The sequence below is a fragment of the Anser brachyrhynchus genome (genome assembly GCF_964034855.1).
Source record: "Anser brachyrhynchus genome assembly, chromosome: 3".
Taxonomy (NCBI): domain Eukaryota; kingdom Metazoa; phylum Chordata; class Aves; order Anseriformes; family Anatidae; genus Anser; species Anser brachyrhynchus.
Window position 1 is genome coordinate 124,623,863 of NC_137696.1, and position 25,237 is coordinate 124,649,099.

The window sequence follows — 25,237 nt, forward strand, 5'->3', positions numbered from 1 at the left end:
ATGACGGAAGAACAGCAATACCGACTAAAAGATTTAAAGAGCTGTCCTTGGATGAGACCCAGCAAAGGGGACACAGTAATCTCAAGTATTTGCAAGATGTAAAACTGAAGAGGGAGGAATTATTTAAGGCAGAATTTCAAGCTTCTATAGAAAGGATTATTTTATTTAATTATTACTATTCTCTGCTGCTTATCCATGACAAATGGCTAGGGCTTTCCCACAGTAGGATCTGGAGTTGCTTCTCTTTTAGTGCACAAGCACTCTGGAAGTACTCTTCCAGCACTGCTTAACTTCAAGTGATGCTCAACTGCCTGCGATACGTGCAGGCTGCAGGGCTCCCCTGCTTGTCAGGGGAAAGGGAGTGCCCTGCTGGATTTTCTCCATTTATTACTGACAATTGTTGCAGAAATAGAAGATGCAAAAGGCGAAGTCCTCAGAAAGAGGGGACAAGAATGTGGTGAAAAGGCTGGAATTGCAAGGGGGGTTAAAAAAAAGCTGGGAAAATAGAGGTTAGCATAGAAAAGCAAGAGGAGAAAGCAGAGTAGAGAAGGTCAGCTTGTCTAGAATATCTTTGCAGGACAAGCCTCAGCTTTAGGAGCTGGGAGGACATCAGAGTTGGTGGTATGCCAGCTCTGGAACATGGCAGGAAGGAATTTGCACGTTGTTGATGAAGAAATCATTGGTCTTAGAAAAAGAAGGGGTAAGACCAGATCAGAATTTTGGTGTGAGGGGTTGGAATCAGCCAAAAAGCTGGCTGGAGGGCAAGAGAAATGCAAAGCCGTGGAAAAAAGAAAACCAGGTGATAGCTTAGGAGGGGGATTTAAGAATGCAGAGAGGGCGATGGGGTGGCCAGCTCAAGCGACACCTCGTTAATGAGTTCAGAAATTTGAAGCAGGACTCGCAGATCAAATTAAGATTGGATGCCAGCGAGTGTAGAGATGAGGAGCTGGAGGATGAGTAATCGGCGTGGAGGATGAAGCCCTCAAGAAGCAGTGTGAATGCTGCAGAGTGAGGAGGAGAAATAGGACACGGAGAGGCAGGCTGCTGGGGAAGAGGTGCTCGGGCACCGCAACGTGGAGAGGAATTATACCGGTGTTGGTTTAAAGAGAGGAAAGTCTGAGAAGGAAGAGGAGGAGGAACCAAAATGCACGTGTTGGAGAGGTGCACAGGGTCTGCACTCTGAGACCAGCCAGTGCACGGAGAAACCTGCGTGAAAGAGGCAGCCGCGAGGCTGATGGGCAGCTAAGTGATCGCTGTGCCTTTCAGGAGACGGAGCTGCAGGGAACGAGAGTGGAGAGGTTGTGGATCACTGTGACACGTTTCAAGATGGAATGGTAAACAAGAGGCATCCTTTCCATTTCCCTTCCTCCTCAGCCCTTCTCATCCTATCTTAAATGCCTTATAATTTATTTTTAAAAGATGCTCTGTCTTAAATAAGAGAGAGGAGAGGGTGAAAACAGCCGTTCGTTTTGTTTTGTTTTTCCACAGCCCTGCACTGGCAAACGTGATTGAAGCAGATAGCAATGCCTCCTTTCCCGGGGATTCAGCTAGAGAGTACGCTCTCTGTTTCCTACCCAAAATTTTCTATCATAGCTTTGAGTTGTTGGAAACAACTTATAAGTTGTGCTGTGTAAATGTTAGTCCACGCTGGTAAATATTTAGACACTTCTATTGCATAAAACTAATGTGAGAACAAAGAGAGGAACCAAGAGGAGAGCATCTGTTGTGTTCTTGCAACAGCACCAAGCTGTTCGCGAGGAGGAGTGCTCTTTTACACAGTTTGTGGTTCTTTATTCTCCTAAATCACACAAATATGTATCTTGCTATGAGCTACCTCTGACTTTTTGGGGACAGACACCTGCGCCTTGTCAGGGATCCTTACAGATTTTTGCTTCTCTGGTAGTTCCAAATAAGCTTAGAGAAAATAAATTGCTGCGATTCTAACTTCCTTTCTAGTTGTGCACTTTTCAGACCAGGGAAGGGTAGGACAAAAAGGGACCCAGATGACTTTAGAAGGAGGTCTAAACACTGCCTCCATTACCAGTTGATAGATTAAACGTGGAGGTTTCTCCTGGGAAGATAATAACTTGCTGATTGTGCTGACTGCATACTAAAAATACTGGGTGCTTCTTCAAATTGAACAGGTAATTATGGTTTCAAGAGTAACATTGCTTCTGTCCCTCATGACCTATTGATTTTGAAGTGTTACCTGCTTCTTCCATCCAGCAGCTCTGATGCCCATCAGTTCCTCTTTTGCAAGCATATCTGTGTTTTCAAAGTTTGATGTGAGTATAGCAAATGTACTCCTGGAAAGTGTTTTCATGATTATTCAAAACTGTAATTTATTGATAGGAGTAAGTATATTAGATACATCTTTTATTATATGTACATATTGTCCCTTTTACAGTGAGGGGCAGGTGGCTGCCTTTCTGTCTGTCTTCAGTATAAAGATTACTGCAGCTCCTTTTTTCAACCAGAGTGGATGTACTGGTTCTATGTACCAGTTATGTTGTGCTTCTCCACCCTTCCTTCCCCCAGCATGCCCCTTTTTTCCCATTACTACAGATGCTTTTTATAGCCTCGGAGGATTTCCTTTCTCCTTCAGGTCTTTTCACCCCATTCCAAGTACGGGAACACGCTGCAGGAGGGAGCATCCTCGGCTCCCTCCCACCGCCCGTGTCCTCGTGTCAGGTAGCGTGCACGCGTGCACACACATGCACTCTGCTGCTTCTAGCTCGCAAATGCAAGCAGAGCCGATAAGACCGCTTTGCAGTGCCTCACGTAGCAGGTGGTCGGAGAAAATAATTAGAATAATAGCTAGAATAAATCAAGGGCTCAGCGGGAATAATGGAATTGTTACCAGAGCAGACACCTCATTCTGTGGAACGCGATAAACACTCAGCTTTGCTGTTGTAGCACGAGAGGGATGAGGTGACTCTAGGGGTAAATGGTTGGGAGGATTCATGAATCACACTTGCCAACGGGGCTACCAAGCAGAACTTTGGATTTAAGCAAAAACTTTAGGAGGCTAAAGAATTCCCAGGATGCTGTTGCTAATTCCTCATTCTGTTTCTGCAGAGTCACTGAGTAGCAATAGTATCATCGACAAGCTGGATCTCTTCTGGTATAAATACTGCTAAGCTAGTAACATTTACTAACGGAGAAGGCAGGGCTGTTTGCTCTATTTTTTAGGGGTCTTTTCCCATGTATGGTTTACCGTTGTGGTTCATTTTGGTCCTTCAGAAGGGATGTCTGTAAGCCCATCTCAAATGACTTCAAAGACCCTGTGTAGATGAAATAAGTTGGGGGAACAGAAAAAGGGAAAAGGAACAAGAAGGAGGGCCAGAAGATGAGGAGTTTCAAGTGTGGGAAGGGTCAGAGGAAGTGTCATAGCAAGTCATTGGCAGAACCTTCCTTTTCCTTGAGGTGATCAGTAGGGAGGTTTTCTGGCCTCATCATTTCCAACTGAAGTCTCATATAAATAAAAAGCTGATGGGAAAAGCGTAGGCAGGACCATTTACTAGTCTGTATTGGAGACAAGTATCAGACTGAAGAGATTTGGTTCGATTCATTAGAGCCATTCATACGGTTCTTAAATAAAATGCCATCGCTGAATTATTTTAGTCTGGTAGAAAATTCCTTTTCTTACACTCATGTGTCAGGCTGTATTTTTTTTCTCCTGAAGGAATGGCTAAATAAGCATGTATCAGAAATAGACTAATTTTAGTGAAATGCCTGATGCATCCAAGCTTAAGTTAAGCAGAGGGCTACGGCTTTATTTTGGCGTGTGAACATCAGAGAGAAATATAGTGGTCAAGTAAGGCAACGGGTAATATGACTGTTTCTCTCTGTAATGTATTTGGTGTTGTAAAACTTTAAATACTGTTGTATCACCTTTAGCTGTAAATAAGGAGATAGTTTTCCGGAGGGCTCTCATTTTTATTAAGGAGTTGAAATTCATAATGAAGGTAATTTATTACAGCGCTATCAGGAGCTTTTAATAAATGTAATAAAAGATGCTTAAACTGCTGATCTCCACTGATTTTTGTACTCTTTTGGGAAGACAATTATCTCTGTTTTTAAATATATCTCTGAAATGTTTAGTGGGGTAAATGATTCTCCTTTCAGTTCCTACTAAACGTCTCATTGAAACACTGTTATTGGCAGGTAGCCAGCATTACCTCTGAAAATTTCTTCTGTTGTTTTTTTTTTTTTTCTTCACGGGCACATTTATAGAAACAGATTAGGCAGTGTTTAATGATCAGTCCTTCTGAAACAGTTACTCGAGCTTCTCTTGGAGACTTCCTAAACGTTAGAGCTAAAAAGCTCTTCAGTTCGCAAACAATTATAGTTTCATGAACTGTGGCCAACGCCATGGTAATTTTTTATGTTAATGGGAATCGTGGTAGTAAGGAGCGGGCTATTTTTAGAAACTATTTTCACAGATAATTGCACTCATATTTCTGGGGATAAAATGTGTAGATAAAGGCCCGGCTTGTGCCCACTGCTGCAGATGGTCAAATTGCGTGCACAAAGCTTCTCTCCCTTTCCACTGTCTGTGTGGAACCAACTTTTATTTGCTCACTGGGTGTGTTTGCAGCAGCTCTGGATAGGTTTCTTATAAAGCACATCAGATTTCTCTCTTTGGATATGTGCAATGTGAGAACAAAGTAAAGTTAGTGCTGCAACCCTCCGTGTGATGATGTGTGGGAAGAGAAGAGCTGAATCAGTTGAACAGTACAGGTAAAACTGGTCCCTTCTCCTCTGCGTGACATGGGTAAGGTGTCACGACTTAAACCGGAAAATGCAGAGGGTGAGGATTTCAGTGGCGGCGTGAGCGCCGCTGCCTTGCATCGTGCTGCCCAGACACGGTACGCGTTGCTGTACCTTTTAGTATTAACGTGATGATTTGCAAGGCTGCGTGGAAAGACTGCGTTTTGGATTGCTTGGGTTGCTTCCTTTGTCTTTGTGAATTAGTATTTTGTCCGCACATAAAATTTCCTCCGGCGTGGCAGCCGTAAAGGTTATGCTAATAACCATCGCTATCTTTAAAATAGCTTCCCATTCAGAAAAAGCTTCTGATAAGTGTAAAGGTACAGTTGAGACCCTTTTTCTACCCAAACTAAAAGATCGGTTTGGAACTTAACAATCCCCAGACAACTGTGGGTTGCGTAGGCTCATGCAGTTGCGCTATCTATTCAAGTGGTGGTTTTCAAGCCAGCATTCTGAAGTTGTTTTCTGGGCTTCTTTCACTAAGGCCCCTTGCTGCTGAAGTCAATAATGAGCATATGTCTGGGAACATAAAGCCAAATGGAAAAGCAGTACAGGAATAAAAGGATGCGTCTTGGATAGAGTGCAAATTTGCTAGGCATTTAGGCAAACAAAGCATCATTTAGTAAAATATGTATTTTAGCACAGCTCAGCAGCAGCAACTGTATGCTTACTATGAGGGTGGTAAACCGTGATGTCCAAATTAAATCCTCAAGGACTTGATTTTTTCTTTTCTTTAAAGCATAATGGAAAAGCGTAATGGTTTTGCTGTGAACATAATAACTGAGAGAAGCTTTTGCAGGGCTGAGTCGGGTAGGAGGGAGCATGTGGTTGTGTTGATGCTTGTTATGGAGAGGAGAGGTCTGATGAAAGAGGGTTAGATTATCAAAAAAGATTGTAGAGTTGCTGGTCTCAATGATTTGTAGGGTAGAAGACATTCTTTAAAGTGATCTGTGTCGCAAAACTTGTGTTTTAACTTAAAACAATGAAAAATGCTGTATTTCCCATACTTAGCCCTAGGGGAAAGCCGACCCTTCCAGCAACGTAAAGGCCAGAGTCCTGTGCTCGGTAAAAGTGAAGGTGAAACTTCACAGCAAATTTATTGAGGTATTCTCATGGGTTTCTCCAGAACTGCGTAATAAATGGAGAGTCACTTGGAGCACCTGCAAGACGGAGCAGATGGGGCTGCTCGGTGCAGTGAGCACAATCTGGAGAGACTTGTCTGGTGTTCGCGTAGATACTGTGTTCAGGAGTCAAAACCACGCTCCAAGGTCATGCTGCTGATGCCCAAGGCATCTCCCAAATGTGAAATGTCTCTTTCCTTATTGAGTTGTATTGTAGTGGTGCCCGGGACTGTCATACGCTAGCATCTCCTTGCAGAAAGCGACTATCCGACAGCGTTAGACAGGAGGCAACATGCAGATCCGAACAGTCCAGGGATACAAAAAGACCAGGGAAGGTATGGGATGGCAGGCAGGCATGTTCCCTCTTCGGCCAGCAGCAGCAATATCCTAGAGTTAGGGTATTTATGAAACTGAAGTGCATAGCATTGGTAAATAACTCACTGAAGACAACACCTCATCTGTGGGCTAAATGCTCCTGTAAATTAGGTCACCTCCACTATGACTGTTGTGTTGCACCCCAAGAGTGGTCTGGTTATGTTTAATGCTTTCTTTCTGAAGCTGGATAGTGCGAGGATTAGCTTGTGTTAGACACCTGTGGAAAAGTTCCCTTTGGCACATGGACTTCATGGTTTGGGTGCTGCCAGGGAAGGGTGGAGGAATAACAGCTTTTGCACCTTGAAGGGTGAATTACAAGGTCTTTCATGGTGTTTTCTCCAGACATTAACAGGCCAATCCACTTTTCTTATTTGGCATTCAAAGGCTGTGTATGAGGCACTCTGGAACAACCCGAAGTGAGCACATAGATTATTCCATTAAGTGGCAACCAATAAATACGTTCTCGTTAACTTGAGCTGTTGTAATAGTTCAGTACGAGACATCAGGGTCCTCTGTGATGTGCTATTGAGAAACTTCTCGAGTACTGTGAGCCTGTACCTTCAGGAATTTAAAGACTAGAGAAATGAACATGAAACAAACTTTTCTGGTCCACCTACTGTACGCTACTGTGCTACAGCGTGCCCTGATGTGCTGTTTTCACGTTAATATATACTATTGTTGAAGAAATTTGCAGGCAGATGGGCTAAAAAACGGTGTTAATAATAGTCACAGAACTGACCCTTTTGTGGCCGAAATGTTGGGTTTTATGGCACTGTTTTCTTGGCTTAGTAGTTTCCAAAATCATATTTTATGTACTCTGGTGAAATTTGACAGCTTCAGTATGTCAGGAACTGAAAGGATTTTTATTACATAGCTGTCAATAGCCAGGAAAATTACAACGTTCACCTGGAAAATGGCCTTTGCTCCCTTGATTGCAGGATGCTTTACAGCTACCTTCTGGAGGGCTGGAAGTTGGGATCACCTGCTTTAGAAACTTTTTGTCCCATGGTCACGTCTGTAGGAGATCTGTCATGATTTTGTCATGAGTGTAGACGTAAAGCAGAAATGAGTTGCTCTCTCTCTGCTTTAAGCCTGCCTTTGAATGAATTTTACAGAGATTCATGATACCATATATATTGTAACATACACGTTTCAGAGGAGCCTAATTAAAAACGTTGCCACCTTGTAGTGTGTTTGCATCAGACATCACTGACGCAACAACAGGATTTACTAATTGCAGCGTAGAGTCGTTTCCCCCAAAAACCTCTTTGTGCTCTTTGAGGATAGATAACGCTCCCCTTCCTCACAGGCCTCAGAAATAATGTTATATTTGGCATGAGTGATTTCAGCATACCATCTTCATATAAATGCAAGGCACCTTTGGAAATTCCCAAGGGTCTATTACAGAAATATTTCAATTGTATTTTAATTATAGGTATTTAAAATAAATGCCAGTTAAAGATACCTTGGAGAGTGGGTGTGCACAGTCAGCAGAACAAGCTCCAGCTTGCCGGAGGTGAAATACTAGAGAGCTTGCTTTTCCCTTTCATAGCGGGCTCATCTGCCTTATTGCCACCGAATGTTCTGCATTGTCTTTGTGCTCATTTTGCATGGAAGGCACGTACAGAGTTAGGGAATGGTTGAGGCTGGAGGCACGTGTGGGTCCTCTCATCCCACCCCTGCTCCAACAGGAACACCCAGAGCAGGGTGGCCAGCACCACGTCCAGGTGGCTTTGGGAGATCACAGGATCCCAGAATGGCCCAGGCTGGAAGGGAGCTCTGGAGATCGTCTGGTCCAACCCCTCTGCTTAGCAGGGTCACCCCGAGCACTTTGCACAGGATGGCATCCAGGCGGATTTTTGGGTATCTCCAGAGAAGGAGACTCCACAACCTCTCTGGGCAGCCTGTCCCAGTGCTCTGTCACCTCACAGCACACAAGTGCCCTCTCAGATGCAGATGGAACCTCCTGGGCTTCATTTTTTTTTGCCTGTTGCCTCTTGACCTGTAGCTGGGCACAATGGGAAGAGTCTGGTTCCATCCTCTTGACAGCCTCCCCTCAGATATTCAGACCCATTGATGAGGTCTCCCTTTGGTCTTCTCTTCTCCAGGCTAACCAGGCCCAGCTCTCTCAGCCTGTCCTGGTGCTACAGCTGCTCCAGTCCCCTCATCATCTTCGCAGCCCTCCTCTGGACCCACTCCAGTAGCTCCATGTCCCTCTGGTACTGGGGAGCCCACAGCTGGACACAATACTCCAGGTGTGGCCTCACCGGGGCTGAGTAGAGGGGCAGGATCACCTCCCTTGACCTGCTGGCAACGCTTCCAACTGCACCCCGGGATACTGTTGGCCTTCCTGGCCACAAGGGCACGTTGCTGGCTCGTGTTCACCTTGGTGTCCAAACAAACCCTGGGGGGCATCAGGCCCGGCACTGCTGCTGGTCGAGGGAAGGGATTGTCCCGCTCTGCTCTGCCTGCTGCCGCCTCACCTCGAGCACTGGGAGCGGTTTTGGGTGGTACAATATCAGAAGAACTTAAAACTACCAGAGAGTGTCCAAAGGAGGGCTACAAAGATGGTGAAGGGTCTGGAGGGGAAGGCGTGTGAGGAGCAGCTGAGGTGCCTGGGTTTGTTCAGCCCAGAGCAGAGCAGGCCGAGGGGAGGCCTCATGGCGGCCTGCAGCTCCCTCACGAGGGGAGCGGAGGGGCAGGCGCTGAGCTCTGCTCTCTGGGGACAGCGACAGGACCCGAGGGGACGGCGTGGAGCTGGGACAGGGGAGGGTCAGGCTGGGTGTGAGGGAAAGGTTCTGCACCCAGGGGTGGTCGGGCACTGGGACAGGCTGCCCAGGGCAGTGGTCACAGCACCGAGCTGCCGGAGTTCAAGAAGTGTCTGGACAAGGCTCTCAGACACAGGGTCTGGTTTTTGGGGGGTGTTGTGTGGAGCCAAGTGATCCTCTAGTGGAAGGTGTCCCTGCCCTTGGCAGGAGGATGGAACTAGATGATCTCTAAGGCCATTTGAAACCCAAACCATTCTATGATACGATCCTTTTGGGTCCTTTCCGACTCAGGATATTCTGTGATCCTATGATCACAGTGTATAACACACATGCAATTCGTAAAATGCATTACAGTAATCATGATTTTTTTTCACCATTCTGTCACTGTGTGATAAAACTGTATCCAAAAATGTCTAATTTATCAGAATTCTGTCTACAGAAAGGTGGTGTCCAGAGTAGCTGCAAAGTAGCATCTTATTATTTCCTGGTAACTTCTTAACGGGACGACAAAGGTCACACAATTGACAGATATTGATGTTAAGTGACTTTAAAATGACTGTGTCTTGGTTCGCTGTTGGCACTGCATTTCCCTGCTTCCCAGGTGACATCTGGTAGCTGACAATGTATGTAATCGCAGGCTGTACCAAAGCGCAGTAAAAAGGCATTACAGTCTCTACTTCTCGGTCAGTAGGCCATTGTAAGTATCAGTGAATGCAGATCCTATCATTACATTTTAATTAGAGCAGCATTTACAAGAAAGAGGGGGGAAAATGCAAATTCCAAGTTAAAATGGAGCCACATTTTTGAGCCACAAGCTTCTATTAATGCATATAATTAAACTGCTAAGTGATTGTTCACTCCCTGTAGAGCTGGAAGTGTCACTCAACGCAGTAGCTTTCAAGTGTTACCACTGTTAATAGTTATAAATAATACGGCTGATGGAGATAAGGAATGCTGCGATATGGAGAGTTAAGATACCATTCATTTTAATGCAGTCGGACATGAATTTAATCATCTGTCTAATGCAGGGACTATAGCAAAGGAACCAATTCAAGTTTATGGAATCAGGTTGAGAGGCACCTCATTTCTAGTGGACAGTCATTAAAAGCTAGGTTTTGGTGACCTTTATTTTTAACAAAACCTGACATTTTTGTAAAACGCATAACATAAATTGCTTCGCTTATCCTATAACTGATATCTCCTACAACAGTCGAACTTCTTGAGAGCAGGAAGATTAAAGATGGCAACTGAATCTCTGTTTGGTAAGAAGATGAAATGGAATCCAATAAAAATATTCTCTTTTTGGAGCGAGGGGAAGAACTACAGCTTTTGGGTCTCTTCAAAACATTTCTGTTTTTTTTTTTTGTGCTTAGAGTGGTCAGTAAAATCAGATGAAAATGGAAAGATGAAATTTTTAATATTGGCTGATGTGTGCTATGGCCAAACTTGAAAATGGGACCAAACCACTATGTAGTCTCATTATGATTCCAAATGATTGTGACCTTTCTGTTGCGACTGTGAACAGATAGCTGGTTGACTGACAGATTTATAATTCAAAAAGGTTGTTGCAAACACATAAGAAAGTGAAATATTTGAGCTCAGGACTTCACCTCCAGATTCCATCTCATATTCTGAGCTTTTTTTTGGTTCACATTAGTGTTATGTTGACTTTTGATTTTTAACTAATGTCTGTTTTGTTGGACAACAATTACAGTGTCATGCAATTTATAAGACTCAAAGCAATTGATGGGAGTTGAACAAAAGGATTCCATCATGCACTTTGATACGTCTGCCTTGATGGAAAAATCATCGGCTTCTTGGCATCTAAATGACTAACTTTACACCCGTCGGACCCTGATTATTCACAGTGGCAGTGAGTTTGTGAGGTGGTGGATGAATGGATCCTGCAGACGCCATTAGCTTTAATAACAGGGAACTTCTACAACAAAGGCATATGCTAGTAAAATCAATTACTATTCTCATAAAACATTTTAGCAGCTAACTTGTATAACCTTGTAGCCTGAATGTGTGCTGATGGGATCTTATTAAGATTCATTGTTTGTAGTTCGTAGAGCAGCTGTTCCTACAAGTAAAGTATGTTTAATGGAGCTCAGGTGAAGCAAAAAAAATTGTGAATTCCAGGTTTTTCTGGTTACTCAATATATTATTTGCTGTGAAAGAGTACTCAACTTTTCTCTCCTACCACATAAATTGGCCAAGGTTATGACACACATTATTTTAGGGTATAAAAATGCTCATGTTTATGAACCTCCAGATCATTAAAAGCTTTGACTGATCTGAATTTATATATATGTATTTATTATTATTAAACCACCATGACAATCCTTTACATCCTGTCCATCATCTACGTACACAAATTTAAAATTTTACTCCAGCATCCATCTCTATTATACAAGAAGTGTTAAGTGCTACTTGGATTACAGTCTTTAGCTAGAGGGGAGAGAACTGGAAGTTCAAAGAAAATTGGTTTAGTAGCTTTGAAGTTGTATGTGTTTCCATTTAGAATATTCATGCGTGTGAGAGTACTACGCCGCGTCCTCAAGTGATTCAAAAAGACTGGAAATGTGTAGGGATCCTTTCTCTCCAGGTCGTCGTTAGCCTCTTGCGTCACAGGGCATTAGCAGAAGTGGATTTAAGTCTTGATCGAGTGCCTGCCTAGACCTGATGGAAAGCCTCCTGTTGACTCCAGAGGTGCTTTGGATGGTGGTCTCTGAACAGATGCTGCACAAGGGATTAAATTTGTTTTGGCAGTAAGCTGTTCTGAGCGTTTTTATCAGTTGAAGACACCTTTTAAGGTGTCTAATTAAAAAAAGGAAAGGCTACAGTTACTACTAAAGCTTCGAATGTGTTGGCATTTTATAGCTCCTTTTGTTTCATGAGAGACTCAATCAAAACTGTTTACAAATGGGAAAAGGTTAAGCCTTTAAACATTGGGATTTATGGAAACTCTTTAAAGTTTACCACTGAAAAAAGGGATTCTGGAAGAAAGGAGATGCTGCTTTGTTGTATTTTTGAAATTATTTCAAAAAATAATTAATATTAATTAAACTTGAGGAATATTTTGAGAAATTATTTAAGAAATAAATATGAAACTTGGCTTTTTTAACGCCAGTGCTACTGAAATATGACGTAGCATTATCAGCTGGCTTTATATAATGACAGAAAATACACAGTATGGAGAAAGTGGCAAAATTCATGATGTGATTAGAAACCTTAACTTTTGACCTTGCCTTTGACTGCTGGATGTTTTTAACCTTAGCACTGTGCTGATGCGTTTGCCTTTAATCTGCAATGTAAATCAGGGAGTGTTTTAAATATTCTGCCTGATGAATCATAGATGCTTTTGCATTCAGCTCAGTATTGTTGCGAATATTAATACATTGCCTATCTGGAAGCTTTTTTGCTTGCTGGAGTGGCTTATTTACCTTTCTGTATCTCATTGTGGAAGCGTCATTGCTTTCTTACCATAATGTCTTTCTCTTCTTCAGCTCTACTTGGCCATATAACTCCTCTCGTTAGAGCAGTCACTTCTTACAAGACTGTCTCATTCCTTTTTTCACAGTTGCTTTCTTTTACATTAGAGCTCCTCTAACCACCCACAGAAGGGGGGAGGCTGTCCTTTTGGGTTGGTCCAGGACAACGCTTTTCCGACTTATTTTTCTGACCCCTAACATGTTGTATGATTTTGGATAACACCTGCTTCAGCTGGCTGCTTCGAAAATGAGCCTGGTGAATTTCATTTTTTTTCCCTCTTTGTGTCCTGAGGGTCGGATGCACACTGGGGCTGGCACAAAAGAAGTGAGGAGAGTGGTTGGCCAAGGGCACACACGTCTGCCTTCCCTCTCAGCCACCAGGATGGTATTTATGATATTTATGATTTAGGATATTTATGATTTATGGTGTTTATGATTTATGATATTTATGATTTACCTGCAAAGTCAAACTGAACCCTTGGGGCAAGGGGGAGGACGAGCCCTTCTGAGGGGTGCTCTAAGCAGACCCAACACCTGGGGGCAGATCCTGCTTCCACCACTTCACCTCTGCTGCTCGATAGGCTGCTCCGTAACCCAGTCCAACGCCGAAACAAAAGTATTCTCCCCAAAATGCGTTCTCCCACATCGGTGAGTCATCCTGGCCGAGGGTCTGCGGGAACTGGAGCTGGCAGGAGGCGTGGGCAGGGCAGGGAGCCATCACGTCCGCTGCCTGGGGAGCGCGAGCCAGCCCCGAGTGCCTCCGAGTAAGTCATTTACGTCCTCGCCTCGGAGATGATGGTGATGGTGATGATTTCACGGAGCTGGCAAAATGAGTGTTTTTCCTCTCCCGGTGGTGATACGAGGCTCATGATGAACAGGGGGGTTGTATAGAGTGCACAAACAGCTGGGAAAAGGAGAAAACCAACCTTTTTTACCTCTTTTGTACCCACACGCACTCCAGCGTGAGCGCCGTGATGCTAGGGTCCAGTCATCGCTTTCTGTCTGTGTTTGGCTTGTTTCTCTGCAAACCACTCACTTCACAAGTAGCACAGCTTAGTGGGACACACACAAGGTACCTTGTCCCTCTGGGGTGCTTCGTGGCCTTGTGTCTTGGGCACTCTTTGAGGAGAAATGCAGGATTTGACAGTTTTTTAGTTTTGCAGCAGCAACGTGGACTTGATCCACAGTCCGTATCTTGTTTTGTGTCTTAGGCTGAATCCTCGGTTGTGCCGGTCTCTGTTCAGATGTATACAATGGCTCAGGAGGCGGCTCTGCCTGAAAAAGGTTTTTTGACCACTTTCATTTTTACAGATGTATTCGCTCTGATGTGTTTTGCTCTGGAGCCGCCCAGCAGGAGCAGCGGTGTGGGCGTGCAGGACAGAGGCTGCTGGAGCTGGCCGGGGCTTCGGCAGGGCGCCTGCTTGAGATGGCCCAGGCCGATGTGGTCCTGCTGCTCCTCTCACCACGCTCCCTTCCTCCCATCTTTGTGCCGGATCTTGCACGCATTCGAGCCCGTGCAGATCTATTTTGGCGCGCTCAAGCCAGCAGCAAACCATTTGCCGTTTCTTTGAGCAGTTAAAGGATGGGTTTGTGCAGCAACAAAGCCGCTCGGCGCTGCCGGCGCGGGGAGGTCCTGCTCCCAGCAGGCTGCTAATGGCACTTTATTCCGGCGTCAGGGCTTGCAGGAGCGCTCCGGGAGCTGGTTTAACACACAGCAGCGGCAAGAAACCTAGCGAAGTCGCAGAGCGGGGCCGGGCCACGTGAATGCGTCGAAGCACTAAAGCAAAGTGCTGGGGAGCACCAAAGCTGGCGCAGCAACTGGTGGGACCGCAATAGCCGGCCGTTAACTCAGCTTAATAAACTTGAGGTTTATTTATTACAAGAACACTGTGCTGGAGAGGGATCAAGCTGTAGATTTCAAGCGTTCAGTGGTCTAATCCAATATTATATTTAGCCTGGAGATGCAGTTAGAAGGCCTATACCATCACTTAAGTCACTTTAATGGCTGTTCGGTTCAGGGTGCCTTACATGTTGTTTTTTTAACATATTATTATTGTTATTAGTAAATTATTTTAATTGTCATTACTGAAATTTAATCTGAAAAAAAAAACCACCGTGATGGATGTGTAGTGCGAGCTAGCGTTGTTCAGTTTGCAGCTCTCCGCTGCGATTTATTCGCAGAAGTTAGCAGGAGATCCAGCGTGTCCTCCCGCTCTCCAGGATTGTTCAGAACCTCATTGTGGAATAAATCTGTTTTTCTTCATTGCTATTCAAATGATGTGTCCCAGACACATTGATTAATCTCTAAATGTGGTCTGCTGAGATTGAAGATAAGTGCGCTCATTTCTATTGTTCTAATTCTGAGCAGAGTCTGTTACAATAAATGGAGCAGTATCTATTGAATTCATGCTGAAAGGTAGCGGCAACGCACGGATTTGATTGGTAGCATTGTCATGTGGATTTTTTTTCTTTATCGGCTTTCCCTTTAAGTCTATAATATACTTTTATTTCTAAAAACGCCGTGAACTGATAAATACTGAAAATTCGATGTAAGCCAGTCATTCCTAAGCCACGCTTACAATTGTGTTTTACAGAACCCGTCTTGAAATTAGTTTTGTTAGGGCATTGAAACCTCAGGAGATCTGGTTTGTTTCTCTCTGACTCACATTTTTGTTCCACTTTTGCAGGAGTTTTTTGAGAATCCTGCTTTTCGCCCGGACGGCATGAAGCTCTATCCAACGCTCGTGATCCGTGGCACTGGCCTGTACGAGCTGTGGAAGACTGGAAGATACAAGAGCTACCCCCCTAGCACTCTTGTGGATCTGGTGGCCAGAATCTTGGCTCTCGTCCCACCGTGGACACGTGTGTACCGTGTTCAGAGGTAATTTTCTGTGGTGGGCTTTGGGTATTGATTTATTGCACTTGGAGGGATTCTTGCTTTAATCACAGCCAGATCTGACTCGGCCTGTTACTATTTTTCAGTCGCAATCATTAATGCACTAAAGATTTTTAAACTGCCTCCTGTCTATTCAGAATGGGAAAGGCCAAGTAGAACGAGAAACCATTTAAATTGAACTGCCTCTCTAATACACCCAGAAACTTCAGGATTTCTGGAGGCCCCATTTTCACTGCCAGCATAGGATGTGGCACACGCAGTACTCTAATGATAGTGATGGATAATTGCCTCTTGGCTGTGGGCGAAGTTTCCTATATTTATTACAGGAGCTACGAGGCTTTTTTTTTTCCTGTTGCTCTAAAGACTTCCTGTCTTTCCCCATGGGCATTGCAGGGTTTTCATAAGTGTATTATGGTAGTGCTGCTATTTCCATTCAGAAACCTCCCTTCCCGGGGCGGTAAGTAATACTTGCCCTAGCATTGTGTTTTCAGTGTGGGGTCCTTCTTGGATTATTTTTTCTGCTGTTATCTTGTACGTGTCTGATAGTAGGAAGGGAGGCTGTAGCACACTTACCTATTTTTGCATGTGCAGGCACTACTCAGTTGGCTTCCAGCTACACGAGCCAGAAACAGTGCCAGTGCCTAGCTCTAGAGTGCAGAATGAGAAAGCCTTGTGCTTTACACCTCACCTGGCTGGACTTCTGTAGGGTACTTGATTTTTGTGCCCGTCTGGAAATGTATTACGGGGCAGGGATAAGTGGAAAAACAAGGCAGAGAAGAAAGTTGCTGAAGGCAAGAAACACCGGGTAGCCTTGACGAAGTCTGGATGCAGCCTTATCAGTGGAATTTCTCAAACATCCATTTAAAAAAACAGTCTTGCTCAAAATTGTATTTATTTACACTAATACAAAAAGTAATAGGGCACTGAGGAAGCCTTGTGGATGGTGCAAAGCATCACTGAAAGAGAGGATGCACAAGCAGGATCTGGTGGAGTTGAAGCTGGAGTAATAACGAGATGCACTTCAGGCAAGTTTGAGATCAAGCTCTGAGGAGGTTGTGCTGCAAACTGGGAGACTGCCATGTGAAAATAGCAGAGGAGGAAATGTTTCCACTGCCTTGGTCCATAATATAAATAAGCCACTGGTGAAAGCAGCTGTGGAAAGCATTTTTTTCCAAGATAACTTCTTAGAGACAGAGGTATTAATGCAGACTTTGGTAAGCCCTTATCTGGAATAATCCCCATCTTCAAGAAAATGAACTGTGGAAGTGTGTGCACAGGCGCATCAGTCTTCTTTTTGAAGGATAGAGGTGGACAGAAAATCTCTGCAAGTTTATGAGAGAGGGAAAATAACCTTCTAAGAAATGGGAAGATTGATTTGGGCACGGAACGAAATGGGAAATAGCCTCGGATAAAGCGACACAGGAAGCTGGAAATTTTCTGTCAGCCAAAGGAATGAGATTCTGGAGCTTTGCAGAGTTACCGAAGAGGAGGAGAAGAAAGTAGGAAGACAGTAAAACTTGATTAGGCTGATGAATGTGAGCACGTTCCAGCACTCTGGTAACATGGATTCAGTGAGCAGGAGATCCTTCCTGCAGATCTCCGCTACTGCGAGAGACTCGTGGCTGTAGCTCTGAGAAGAAGGTTGTGATGCTGATTAAGAAAGCAAAACACGTCTTAGAGGAAATACCTACTTGATATTCCCCCAGGCTGTTCACATCATTTGTCGAAGCATTATTAAAAGCAAAACTCCTGTCTTTTCCCTCTGTATGCTCTTCTCCCTCTTCCTGATGGATTCCGGTACAGATGTAGTGGCCCTTTTGTTGGTGATGCTCTTACCATAGGTTGTACCTGAAACAAATGGCATTATTCTTAGAGGAAAGCAGAAGTCTGCAGGTCATCTCCTGAAGAACGTGGGCCTGGCAAAGGGTTTGCGTGGTGTGCTGCTTTCCCAGAGCCTGATGACGGGTTTCTTCTGTCGGCGGCAGCAGCCCCCGTCCAGCTGTCATCCAGCTGTCAGTTATTATGTTCCAGTGGAATAGCTGTTTTCTTGCTGACTGCCTCAATGTTATCTGAAACTTGTTCTTGGTGATTACAGATTTTTACACCTCCAGTGCAAAGTCCAAAAGCTATTACTTTGATCTAAATTGCTTTCGGGGTCATTGTGTGACTGTGCAGCAGAATAATGAACAAAGCCAGATTTCTGAAGGATTCGTGGCCTCTTCCCAGCACTGCTTCGCTGAGGACAGCGACCGTTTCCAGCTCCCCATTGCAGCCCCCTGCAACATTCCCTTTCCACCTCCCTCCTGTCTGCTTCCCCAGCTCCTCCCTCCTTCACCTCTTGCATTTCAGGCTCTATTTCTGCCATCCTTCCAGTTTCAGCTTGCCTTCCTGGAAGGCAGCTTGTGCTGAGCTCCCTGCACGCTGCCTGGCTGTTTGGTACGTGCATTGGGTTTTGTACCAAGCACCACCAGAAGAAGGCTGAGCCATCCATCCCCTTCCTTATTAAGACCACCGGGTGAGATCTCTGGTCCCTAGTAGCAGGTTTTCAGGAAACACAAGGGACTTGATATTCTTGTGGTCTGCCGCATGTTCAAAATACTCAATTTAACGACCTGGGGGAGCACAGGAGAGGCGTCCCTGGCAAAACACCGCGGAAAGATTGAGATTTTAATGGCTGGTTGGAGGGGAATAATTCTTCGTGGTTACTTCGTAACTCTGGAGATGCTTATTGCTGTATTTGTCCTGAATGTTTGTGAACCTGCGCATTCGACAAACAGAAGATGAAATAGGCCCCGTTGAAGCTTCTGGCAAATTGCACATGAACTGTAGTAAGGTCAGGATTTAATCCCCTGTATCCTTCAACTTAGTTTGCATTTTAACAGCTCCTGAAATCAGTACATTGCTGTCTGGTGGGTGTTCAAAACAGGCCATTAATGTGTACACTAGTGATGCACACAGGGTATTTGTTTAAATACTCTGCCCTCATTTGAAGTGCAGCTAGAGAAGCTATTTCTTGCTTGCTTTTTATTAAAAAGCTTATTTTTCGCATTTATATTTCAATTTAATTTGTTGCCTAGCAGGGAGATGAGAGAGGCTCAAGTTACTGTATCTTGTAATCTTTCATTTATTTACAGTAGATTATCTGCTCTTTCATAGCTGACTCTGGATTTAACTAAAGACTTGGTACTGGAAGATGTTAGGCTGTTTTATCTACGTCCCTCTAGGAGAAATACATACAGTCTGACTTTTTTGGAGTTGTTCCATAATTAGAAAAAAGGCATTTTAGTTAGATTATCACTGTAGATCTAACATGCCCTGGTGAAAACGCTGTTCTCCTCTAGTGTGTCCTTTAGTCACAATGTGAAGTGCTCATTTCCTCTAATTGAAGCTCTTTGAAGTATGTTGTGTTGGTTCTACAGCGTCGTATTTACTCAAAGAAATCCACGGAATAAATGAACTGGTTGGCTAATTGCATTTTGCCTCAACATTTTGGCGTGCGAGGGTCAGAGGCGCGGAATTTTGCATGGATCTTTTGGCTTCTGGAGAAAGAAGAGCAAGGAAAACAGGGTGGGGAAGCAAAACACAAACCATATGCTGGAGAAAGCTGTACTGGAACTGGTGGTGTGTGATGCTGAAATGGGAAGAGAATGGTGGAGTCTGAAGCACTTGTTTCATTCTTTACAGTAAAAGAAAACTCCTTTTCTTGCCCCCCTGCCAGTGTCTCAGACTTCTGTAAGGCAACAGCAGCACAAGGATCAAGTCTTTAGGACCCTTGAAGACCTTTCTCTTTTATACAGCTGCTGCCAAACCCAGCAGTCGTTCATGGTGGCCGTGATGCGACTGCAAGTCCTCAAGGAACCGAATAGATCAATTAATACATTTTAAGAGGTCATCAGACAGCTGCTAGATGGTGATGACTTTCAGTCACTACTGAACCAAGATGGATTAAGCTAATTACATTACCAGTTCCCTGAACCATCTCATTCTCTGTATGTTTTTGTGATACTCTGTGCTTTACTCTTTTGAACGTTTGTGTAGACAAAGGAGAAATACTCACCAAGGAATGTCTACATATTAAGACCAACCTATTTTACAACATGCTGAGTGTCTTTCACACTTGTATAGCCCTTGGTTCTTTGTAGAGGATCTGAGGGATTTTGAATTTTCCAGTAGAGCACTTGGGTTGGTGTGTTATCAGAAGGGCCAGGGTGGAGTTTGAGCAGGAGGAGGGAGGAGAAGCATTTGGAACCGCTGTGGAATGCTGCATTAAAGAGAAGGTGTGTGTGGTTGGGATGTCCTTCTAATCGTCATGCTTCTTTCTCAGCTTGGTCTGGGTGCATAAATCCTCCCTTCCCTAGGGATGGTATCCTGCTTTCCTGACGTCAAGTGGGACAAACTCCTGTGGAAGGCAGTGGAGAGGCCAAATCTGGTCTTCCTTTCAAATTCAATTTTAGTACCTGCCTTGGAGAGCTGAAAGAGGGCGTCTTGCCATTCGCAGGCTCACTGATTTATATTCCCACAGGAAGACCCTCGATTTTCTGGCTGGGCTTTGCTGCAAATCATCAGCTAAACAAAACTTTCTCACTTTTAAACAGCAAGCTTCCCAACGTAAAAACGTTGTCATTCTGATGTATTTTCCCCGACGTGCATTCAGCTCAGACCCGGCAGAAAGGTGTGCTCTGGGTCCCAACCCCTGGTCTCCAGCAGCAGGGACCATGAAGAACATCTGACATGGAGTCCAAGGCTAGGCACAGCCTGGGCTGGGTGATCCTTTTTTCAGTTTTCCAAGTGAAGAACCGAGAGCAAAATTGTAGCTTATTTCTCAGGGTTGTAAAAGCCTACTTTCGTCTTCGGTCTTTTTTTACTAAAATGAACTCTATTGCTTTTTCCCTTCATTTTCCTCCTGCTTTTAGTTGATTTTTGCCTGTGTTATTTCTTGTTCAACCAAATACTTGAAACAAAGGTAATTCAGGTACGTTCTGTGGTCAGCTATTTGGGATCATGGCCTAGGTGACCATAATGGTACTTTCTGGTTTATTGCCTGCTAATGCAGTTGTTTGAGGTTTTTCTTTTTCCTTTAACACGCAGAGATATTCCGATGCCACTAGTGAGCTCCGGAGTGGAGCACGGGAACCTGAGAGAGCTTGCCTTGGCCAGGATGAAAGATCTTGGGACACAGGTAAAATATTTGTCACTTGGTGTTGAGGGAGAGCTGCTTGGTAATTTCACACAAAGTAGCAGATCCTTTTTGAGAAGAAAGTAGTGACCAGAATATGATGTGATGATATCTTGGAAAAACTCTTTTTGTTTGACACATTTTGTTGGTTTTTAGTCTAGAATTTGCCCCCGTTCCTGAAGGTACTTGATAAATATTTTCTGATATTCAGGTTTTTAATGGAACGAAACCTTTTAAACCAGAGAGAAGGCAGGAGTGTTTATTTTTAATTTATGCTATTAGAAATTCTTCTTCCTTTCTCTTTCCCACGCATGCACTTACTTGACTAACAATTGGAAGAAAAGCTCTCAGGCTGAGGCCAGACAAGTCTTCAAAGAGAGATTTCAGCACAGACAAATGAGACTTGATATTCTTGATATTTCTAAGGTCAAATAAAAAATATGAGCAGGAATGGAGAGGAGAGGAGGGAGGAAGTGCAGTTATACTTGAAGTCAGAGGCAGGTATGCGTTGCCAGCCGTGATGCTCCTCAGGAGGTCACTGTGGCAGTCACTGTTGGCTGTGCCCCATACAGTCTGCTCAGCCACAGTTTGAAGATCCTGCAGCCTCTGGTGAAGTTATGCCTGGGTTCTGCCTTTCTTGGGACCGGGACACCCAGCTCCATAGACGAAACATCACACAAACCCCACTCTCCTTCACACAGTTCCTTTAGGGCTTTAATTGCTTTGGTGTCCTGGTGCAGAGGCAGATCTTCCCCACGACTGTTCCATGCATGTGTATTGTGATTTAGTGCTCCCTCCCTCTAGCTCACCTTTCCTTAAAGAGATTTTAAGGTGTTACTGCATCCAGCAGGATGGGAAAGAGGCAACCCAGACTATAGTGAGAGCCTTGGTGTACTAGGAGGGATGCGAAAGCCAAATCCGGATGTGTGGCTGCGTGTGCTTCTGGATGAGTTAGATTTTGTTTTATTCTAATAAGGGCACATGGGAGGAGAGGGGAAGGCTTTGGAAAAAAGAAAGAAAACAGAAGTAAAGGAATGGTTTGAGGCCGTACAGTAATTACAGCTTTTGCAGATGTACACAAGCTAACCTTTAATCTCTTTGCTTAAATACCAAGGATACCGAAGAAGCAATAATAAAGGTTTCATCTGCTGTGCTGCGTATTGTGTACCTGTAGCCCCACATAAACTCACGCTGCTGAACTATGTTGTTGATGTTTAACACGGATTGTTCTCTAGGCTACATGTAGCTCCCTACTGCCTTTGCCATCTCCCTTGGATCTGGCGGTTGCGGTGCAAAAGATCAGCAAATAAACTCCAGACTGTCTTCCTTCCAGCTGGGCATTCTCTACCAACTTAATCTTTCCTAAGCTGATGCCCTGCACTTTCTCCTTAAATCATTCCTTCCAGACTCTCTCCAGTAGCAAGCCACGATTTGGCAGACAGCTTTTCTGGCCGCAGAAGCTTCCATCCCTCCTGCTGGCTTTTCACTTCAAAACCAGGCAGGGGGGACAACCTCTGTGCTGCAGCTAAGCCTTTTCAATTGAGCTCTTTAGGGCTAATAGTGAACTCTTCCCTGGTTTTGATGCTAAAACCACTTCACTTGATCTGAACCTGATCAAGACCAGCTGGAGAAACGGGGATACCTGATCCATGGCGGTCAGGGCTGAGCCCAGTAACTGAGCTGAACCATTAAAGGGCTCGTCAAGCTGGCAGTCATCGCTGTGGGAAGACCCAAATCTGTAAAAAAAAAATTGCTGCTGTGCAGATGATTATAGATTTTAATTTAGTGAGGCAGAAACACTGCAGCTGGTGGAATGAGGAACCAGGCAGTCTGCTGCAATATAGCTTGAAATACAAGGTACTGGTGTGATTTCCTTGTGTCAGAGGAGAAAACTAGAAACGTGCTTTGTCCTTTTTTCTCTTAGCTTGGAAAAGGAGAGAAGGCCAAGATGAGGAAGGGACTTGCAGGAATCATATATATATGCTCAGTAAAGATCAGCCAGCTGTGGCAGTTCTGGCTTATCCTGTCTTTGCAGAATGTCTCGGTGAGGAGTTTTTGAGGGCTGGGGATCAGGCGCGCCAACACCGCCACTGGTGTTTGCGATTGCTGGAAAGAAATTATTCCTGAGCAGCCTTGTTGGAGGCACAGGGTGCTGGCCTTTGTGCTTGCCAGCCACTGGCTGCAACGGGAGACGTGCAAACGATAGATTGGGACACAGAATTTAAAGCCATCATCCAAGAATACATCGTCCTTTCTCAGGTCTGTGGCTCTTAATGAAGAGAGGGAAGTGCCCTGCTTTTTACTGTGCTGTTTGGGTAGTCAAACAATTGTAAAACAAAGAAGAGTTTGCTCTAGAGTCGTGGCACTACAGTGAATCCCAGTTTTGGCATAGCCCACTGTAACAACAAACAAACAAAACCCACTTTCTCCTGCTATTTGTGAGATTGTTGTTCTACATTGATAATGGTATTTAAAAGGATGGAGAAGAGCACAGGGCATAAGATAGAGCTGTGCTTGTTGTGGACGTTCCGAGTTACTGTGTGAATTGGATTTTGACACCTTCTTTTCCTGTCTAAAAGTCTGGCTTTTGGAAACATACGGACAGGTAGGTGTCGTTGCTGATGGAGCAATTACAGCCTGTTGGTGAAGGCTGGCTTCCTTCCCTCCAAGTACAGCAGTGAGCAACTGAAACCCAGCTGCTTTGGGTAAAAGCGTTGTGGCTGTGCTTGGCTGACAAAAGTTGGATTAACCTTTGCATTGGACTTGACAGTAGGCCTGCTAAGACGTGAATTCACACAGTCTCTGCACTAGGAGTATCACAACTGTTCACTAACACGAATCACTGCCAAATTGCTCAACTTCCATTGGTTTTGCTGATAAGCGCAAAAGGTTATGTGAGCTGTAACCCATCTCTTCAGCACTGAGCGTGGAGCTTTGTCTCCTCCTCTGTGTGAGTTCTAAGGAAGAGAAGATCTCTTTTGGCTGTCTGTTTTCTACTTTCTCTTGGACCCAAGCCTCTGTGGAGGCCAGATCAGCGTTAGCTTTACTTTCTTATATTTGAGTAGGTCTTCTGCAACAGTTCTTGTGCGATTGTTTAAAAGCAAGAAAAGGGTTGCTGAAAATCATAAACTGACTAGTTAAGGACTCTGGTGCCTTGGCATAGATTTTGCCAGTGTTAGATCTTTCAAGTGTAGGGTGAAAATGGATTATGCCAAAGTCTTTCTCTGCTTTTCTTTTATGGATGCTGACTTTCCCTCCAGACCCTGCTGTTTGTGAATCAAAGGGTACTTTTCCTCACGAACCATAATGGTTGCTCAGGGGATTGATTTTTACCAGCATGTCTTCCCATTTAGTACAAAGACCTCTTTCCAACATGTATCAGGGATGGACTGGTAAGCGTTTATATATTGAAGCCTACCCGTTTGAAATTCAACCTCGCAACTTCATGCTATGTCAGCTTAGTTTTGAACCCAACGGTTGGCTGGAAATCCATGCGTTTCAGATCCTAATATTTTTCTCCCATGTATTTTTTCTCTCCCTTTCTTTTCCAAGTGTCGTGATGTAAGGACAAGAGAGGTTGGAATTCAAGAAATTCACCATAAAGTGAGACCGTATCAGGTAGGATTTGTCTGCTTTATAAGAGCTTGCTTCAGACACAATTTGTTACTTGCATTTAATATGGAGGTTTTGGGATCCATTTGTTGAACATCCAGCCCTGCAGTTTGCCTTTGAAGCTGGATCCAGTTTTCCATTTATTTTCGCAGCAGCTTTGTATGTCTTCTGTTTGACTGCAGTCACATGTTGGAATTTATGGGCCACCATGTTCAACGAACTGACTACAGTCACCAGTTATTTGAGTATTTGCACTGCTGTAAAAAAATAAGCAATTCTTTTTACCACTTCTCAACCTTCCCTTTTCTCCCCCCCCCATTAAAAAAAATGGATTTGGAAAATAGCAAAACCACAGTATGTGCATGCTGAACAGGAATGAATATTTAGCAAGGTGAATTTACAGCCTTTTGTGTGAATGTGTATGTTTGTATAGGCAAACAGAGCATGTATAAATCCACTTCTGCACATCTATCTGTATATATTAATGTCAGCAGGTCCATTGAGCATATAACACACGGTGTATTTTTCCTTCCTGAAATAGTTCACAAAGAGATTGCCGTGCTTATTTCATAGAAAGGAAAAGATACACTGCTGAACTTCAGGCATTCAGTTCAGGAAACTAATCCTCCATCTCACTCCAGTTACAAGAAGGGATCGATTCTTCCAGAGAGTGGCCAGGACGTCCATGGCCGTGTTGGGACCAAGGAGATGAGCTTTCTAACATCACATCGTGTAGGATCCATCTTAGTACGCACGTATGCTGTGCCATATAAATGACATCCTGGAAGTATTCTCTTCCTGTTCCTTTGCTGACAGCAAGGAGAGACTGCAGTGATTACAGAGTTTGTCCATCACATATTGTCTCTTCTTTCAAACATGAATTCTTTGTGCCAGACAGCAAGTACTGCCTCTCTCAAGTAGAAAGCTGTCAGAATGACACACCGTGCAGTGGGCACATACCCACTTTCTAAATGTGACTGACTAAACTGGGACTAATCTATGTGTCAACACAGAGATTCCTA

General features: G+C 44.2%; 1 protein-coding gene across 2 annotated transcripts in view; it reads left to right on the forward strand.

Annotated features, from left to right (window-relative positions):
• The window catches only part of ELP3 (elongator acetyltransferase complex subunit 3), a 99,390-nt gene that overhangs the window by 48,182 nt on the left and 25,971 nt on the right, over nt 1–25,237 (forward strand). For both annotated transcript variants that reach the window (XM_080587834.1, XM_080587833.1), the window contains 3 exons: nt 15,219–15,412; nt 20,516–20,606; nt 24,156–24,221. In XM_080587834.1, the coding sequence (XP_080443960.1) occupies nt 15,219–15,412; nt 20,516–20,606; nt 24,156–24,221 (351 nt within the window). The remainder of the gene's footprint in view (nt 1–15,218; nt 15,413–20,515; nt 20,607–24,155; nt 24,222–25,237) is intronic.